Source organism: Mangifera indica, chromosome 19 (genome assembly GCF_011075055.1).
Source record: "Mangifera indica cultivar Alphonso chromosome 19, CATAS_Mindica_2.1, whole genome shotgun sequence".
NCBI classification, from domain to species: Eukaryota; Viridiplantae; Streptophyta; class Magnoliopsida; order Sapindales; family Anacardiaceae; genus Mangifera; species Mangifera indica.
The window spans coordinates 6,676,192-6,682,269 of NC_058155.1; the positions used below are offsets into that span (position 1 = coordinate 6,676,192).

The 6,078-nt window shown below is 30.7% G+C and overlaps 1 protein-coding gene across 1 annotated transcript; it reads right to left on the reverse strand.

Moving 5' to 3' along the window:
* Nucleotides 1-384: 384 nt before the first annotated feature.
* Nucleotides 385-2,043, reverse strand: LOC123203689 (vacuolar iron transporter homolog 1-like). The gene has a single exon (XM_044620135.1). The coding sequence runs from the start codon at nucleotides 1,316-1,318 to the stop codon at nucleotides 647-649; it is 672 nt and encodes a 223-aa protein (XP_044476070.1). The 5' UTR covers nucleotides 1,319-2,043; the 3' UTR covers nucleotides 385-646.
* Between the last annotated feature and the right edge of the window lie 4,035 nt (nucleotides 2,044-6,078).

Below are 6,078 nucleotides of genomic sequence, written 5' to 3' on the forward strand. Positions count from 1 at the left end.
CACACAATCTCAAACATTCATAATTATCCCTAGTTATAATACATAGTGGATATGGAATATTTTACTAATTTCAGTCATCTCTATTATATTAGATTCTTGCACGTAGTCTATGAATTTCTTCAACATTAATGTCAAAACCCAGGTGTAATATTTTACTACTTTATAATTTATAAATGGCCATAAGAGGATTGAAATGAAGTCCTTAATTTCCGTGGATGCCATTCAGTTTGGCGAATCACCAAAATCCCTTCTCCCGTTCTCTGTATCTTTTGTTATCTTTTCGATGTGCTTGAATTTCCCCTCAAATTTGAAACTAGATAGTCTTTAGGACTAAGCGATTAACATAAAATTGTATGTAGAATCTCACGGGAAAGGCCAATAATATAAATTCCTAATTGTTTGCCATAAACTTATTATTAAATCCCTTTTAATTGAGACATGATATAATAAGTTTGGTTACATTAATAGATTTATATTTTTCATATATATTCTCACCCCATGACTACATAATATTATATGTCCCTCCAAATTTGCCACTAACAAATTTGGAGGAAAATAGAGAAAAGGAACCTAGTTTTGTGACAGCATAATAACATGTAGTGTGAAAAATAAAACCATCAATTAATCTAAGAGGAGATTGATTGATTCACAGCCCCTGTGAGCCAATCAACTTTGTTAAACCAAAGGTTATAGCCATGGCTAGCAACCCTCCAATAAAAACCCTAGCTGAAGACTGAACCACCGGTGCCTTTCCCAGAACAGCCCCTAGCCACCCGAACACCGCCAGCGCCACGCTCACCGCCGCCGCCACCACGCCCAACCTTGCCTTGTCATATTTAATAAATGCTGCAGCCAGCAGTGGTACCGCTGCACCTAAAGCAAACGCGAGAGCTGAGGCCGCAGACGCCTGTAAAGGGTTTGGCAAACTCTCTTTGTCTTCTTTGTCTTGTTGTGGGGTTTGGAGTACTCCATTTTGATTCCCTCTTTCGTTGTCTCTCTTTATCTGAGCCAACTCGATGTCCAACTGTGAGTAAACGGACACGTATTCGCCTATCGCCATGCTGCAGGCGCCAGCGACTAACCCGGCGAAACCTGTGAGAATCATGGTTTTAACGTCTTGTTTCACAGCACCGACTCCCATCATTAATGATCCGATGGAAACAAGGCCATCGGTGGCGCCTAGCACAGCAGCTCGAAGCCATTGAGATCGTTTTGAATAGTCGAATTCATCATCATTGTGTTCGAGCTCGAGAGCTGTTTGTTGCTCGACATCATTTTCAGGGACAGTGAACTTGGGGTCGTTCAAGTTGGTTGCCATTGACGAAAACTATGGCTGAAAATGAGGAGAAGAAGCTCTGAATGCGGAAGGAAGTAGAAGGGGAAGAGTGTGGAGAACACACGCCATGATGAAGAGAATTTATAGGAGGAGAAGTTCAATCCGGAGGACGCAAACGTGGGGCTTCTAACCCATGTGTGTAACACAGATTGAATTAACTAGGGTTAATTATATAATGAAAATAAATATATTTTTTAATAAAAGCTTTTGGGAATCAGCCTAATTCATTGACAATATTGCCTCTGAAGGCTTTGGAAAATACCTGAATGCATAAGAACTGGATTTTCATTAAACATATCAAGCAAGCACAAAAAAGAGTTAAATAAATTAAATATTATACATAGTACAAGCTGACCAGATTAATTTTAACGCGTGAAATATTCTATAAGAACTCTTGACATTAATTAAATCTTTAATTTTATGAGTTTGAAGAAATAATGAATAAATGTGCCTTCAATTCAAAGCCGATTAATAAATAAAACTCCAATTAATACGCATCGTCTATATCTATAGCGGTCACAAATTATTAGAATTGAAGATAGCTCTAAGTTTGGCATAAATGGTGAAGAAATTCAAGAAAGATGAAGCAAAAATGAAAAGAGAGATGAGCTGCGGCGGGAAGAGAAATAGAGAACAATTAATGTAAAAAAACAAAAGCATAAAAACATTGAAATGTTGATGATAAAATGGGAATTGACGTGAGGTGGCTAGGGCTTTCCAAAAAATAAAGCCAGATATAACTCGATATATGGAGAAGGTGATGCACTTTAGGGCAAACAGTTATACCAGAATATAAAGTTCATGACTAAAGCATGAAATTGAGCATGATAACTGGGCAAAGACAAATTGAAAAGTTCATGAATCAGAGAATGGTGGATCAAATTCGATTAGACAATCGTAATGAACAAGCAATTTTATATTTTGGAACTTTTAGTTATTTTTACGTTTTGTTAGTAATTTTCACTCGAATAATATTATATATATAAATAATATATATAATTTTGTATATAAATAGTAATACGTCATCATGTAAACAGATAATTTTAAATTAAAAATAATGTAATACATAATCATATAGTAATATATCATTATTTATGTACAAAATTATATAAATTATTTATATACATAGTTTTATTATCTACCCTTCTCTTGTTTTTTTAAACTTTTAGTTTATAAATCTAGCTTGCTACAAAGAAAATATGTAATTCCGGGAAATTTTTTAGGAGTAATACATAATACATATTTGATTTTTGGGAGTTATAATTAAGATACTCATGAGCTTCAAATCATATTTTAATTTTCAAAAGGTTATCAAATTACAGATAATTAAAATGTCTCTAATTGTAACATTGTAAATTTTAAATTAATTTTAAATATTACAGATAATCCTAAAATTTAAATTATAATAATTAAATATACTAAATTTAGATAAGTTTCCTCACGTCATTATTTTTTTATATTAATTTTTTTTAAAAGAATTCAGAGAGTTCACAAGAAAGAAAATTTATTTTTAATAAAGTGGTTGATTTTAAAGGAAAAATCACATCTCTTTGCAGGGCAAGCTGGCTTGTTTTCCTTTTTAATAAGGCCAAACGACCTATTCCCACCAAGGTATAGTGAATTCCCAATGCCCACCCACCAACTTTCAAAAGCCTAAACACTCACCCATAGTTTGAAAAACTAACACCTACCCTCCAAAATTAAGATAAGATTAAGGGCAAAACATTCATTTAACAATAATATTTAACAATTATATCATTTTACCTCCTTAATTTAAAAAACTAACAATTTTGCCTAAAATTAACTTTTGAAAAGTGACATTTTCCCCCTACCTAAGGTTTCCAATTTCACTAGCGAATTTTTGGCCAACGATGACCGATCTCTCTCCCTCTTGATGTCGTCTCTCCTTCCAATGTTCAATATTGAATCGATGATATCTGGATTCAATGGAATTTAGATAAAATCCAGACAAAGAGTCAAAACTCTTCATTTAAATCTTCGTCATCCAGACAAAGTCGGCTTCATTATAAATGTTAAATATTAGTATTAAAAAATGATTTTACCCTTAATCTTATCTTAATTTTGAAAGATAGGTGTTAGTTTTCTAAACCATGAGTGGGTATTTGAGTTTTTGAAAGTTGATGGATTGGAATTTGGAATTCACTATACCTTGGGTGGGAATAAGTCTTTTGGCCTTTTAAAAATTGTGCTACCACTTGAGTTAGGAGTTTTCATACTCAACATATGGATAAATTGCTAGGTTTTAAGTTTTAGTCAATTAATTTCCGTAAAACTATATTAATAGGTTTTTTGATCATTTGTAAGTAATAAAAATTATTTATCTTATGATACTATTTCTAAATCACTATATAATTTCTTTGGCCATTGTTACAACATAGTAAATATGAACTTTAGAGACAACATTTTTCCATCTTCTGCCAAGTTTTATTAGTGGAATTCGTTAAAATAAATCTTGCCCCCCAAACTTTATTGTATATGCTTGCGCCTTTCATTTATATAAATTATAAGATTGATAAATATGAAAATAAAAATAAAAATTTTCTTCGACAATAAATGTCACGTTGAGATGTTGCGATTATAATTAGAATTGCAACATTTTGTTGCATTTCAATATCATATACACAAAATGTGAATGAATTATTAGGTAATGAATTTTTGTTAATTAATTTGCATGAAGCTATATTAGTAGATTTCTTGATCATTTTCAAGCAATAAATGACACCTTTTCTAAATCCATTGTTCAATTACTTTCATTATTGTTAAAACATAATAGATACGAGATAGAATGACTATTCTCACCCCTGTTTTTTACCTCGATGACATTTTCTTACCCTTGAACTTAAAAAACTACGTTTTTTCATCTTCCATCAAGTTCTATCAGTGGAATTCATTATATTTTAAGGTAAATTCTCTTGCCCCCAAAACTTTATTATATATAATTTTTACCCCTCATTTATATTAATTTAAGATTGAGAAACATGAAAAAAAATTCAAATGTTTTTCAAAGGGCGAATATCATCAATGAACTAATTAGATCTTATTTCAATCAAATTACATCTAAGATTATGCGATTTGATCAAAATCACATCGAGATGTTGTGATTATAGTTAGAATTACAACATTTTGATGCAAACGAATATCACATACAAAATGTGGATGAATTGTTAGGTATTAAGTTTTAGCTCATTAATTTTCGTAAAGCTATATTAATAGGTTTCTTGATCATTTGCAAGTAACAAGAGTCATTTATCTTATGATACCATTTATAAATTACTGTACAATTACCTTAGTTGTTGTTAAAACATAATAAATACGAGGTAGAATGACTATTTCCCACTTGTTGCGTTTACAATTAGAATTACAACATTTTGAAGCAACTCAAATGTCGTATACAAAATGTGGATGAATTGTTAGGTATTAACTTTTAGTTAATTAATTTCCATAAACCTATATTAGTAGGTTTCTTAATTATTTGCAAGCAACAAGAATCATTTATCTTATAATGCTATTTCTAAATTACCTTCGCGATCATTAAAACATGATAACTATGAGGTAAAATGACTATTTCACATCCTATTTTGATCTCAATGACATTCTTTTACGCTTGAACTTTAAAAACAACATTTTTCCTTCTTCCGTCAAGTTCTATTGGTGGAATTTGTTGATATTTAAGATAAATTACATTTTTCCCCCGAAACTTTATTATATATATTTTATATTAATTTTAAGATTGATAAATGTGAAAAAAAAAATTAAAATTTTCATCAATAGGGAATATTTTTAGTGAATTAAACAAACCTAATTTTGGCCAAATTACATTTGAGATTGTGTGACTTGGTCAGAATCACACCAAGATGTTGTGATTACAATTAGAATTACGACATTCTAATATGATTCGAGCTAAATCACATTAAAATTCTATGATTATAATTATAATCACATCATTCTAGTATAATTCAAATTGAATCGCACTAAGATGGTATAATTTTAATTGAATCACATGGGATGGTGCAATTCAACCAGAGTCCCATGTGACTCCAACCATACTGTCAATTGAAATTGGAGTGATTAAGGGTTTTACTTGGGTATGATTTTGATTTTTTTTTTTTAATTGAAGAAAATGATTTAAGTGATAAATTTTGTAAGTTGTAAAAGAAATTGTAATTTGTTTGTATTTTTAAAATATAGGTGATATAATCATATAATATTTACATATTTTGTAAACGCTAAAAAATATCATTAAATTAATGTTTGAATTTCGTGAAAATTGAGAAAATATTTTTTTTAATTTAACGTGTAAAAATGTCATTGGGTGAAAAATATTAGTTATGCCTAAAAATGCTAGTGATAATTAATTAACGTACGTTACAATATTATAATAGATTCGTTGGCTTCACTAACCAGGATTTTTTTACCTCTAATCAATTAATTAATGGAATTAAACCCCACCAGAAGAGACCTAACGAAGAGCTGACGATGGTAGAAAGAGTTAGAACAAATATTAAATGGAACAAGAGTGTGGTTTCCACACGAATACCACAAACTCCTGTTAATTTAATTGATAAAACAAAGGGATCCTTGCGTGGCATTGATGTGATTATGAGAAGTTAATTGGGATATTAAATAATATGTCAACCTCATGTGAAATGAAATCACATATTTTGTTCTTTGATTCTGATGCCATTCACACTGATTCCGAGCTTAATGGGGTGTAGTTGATT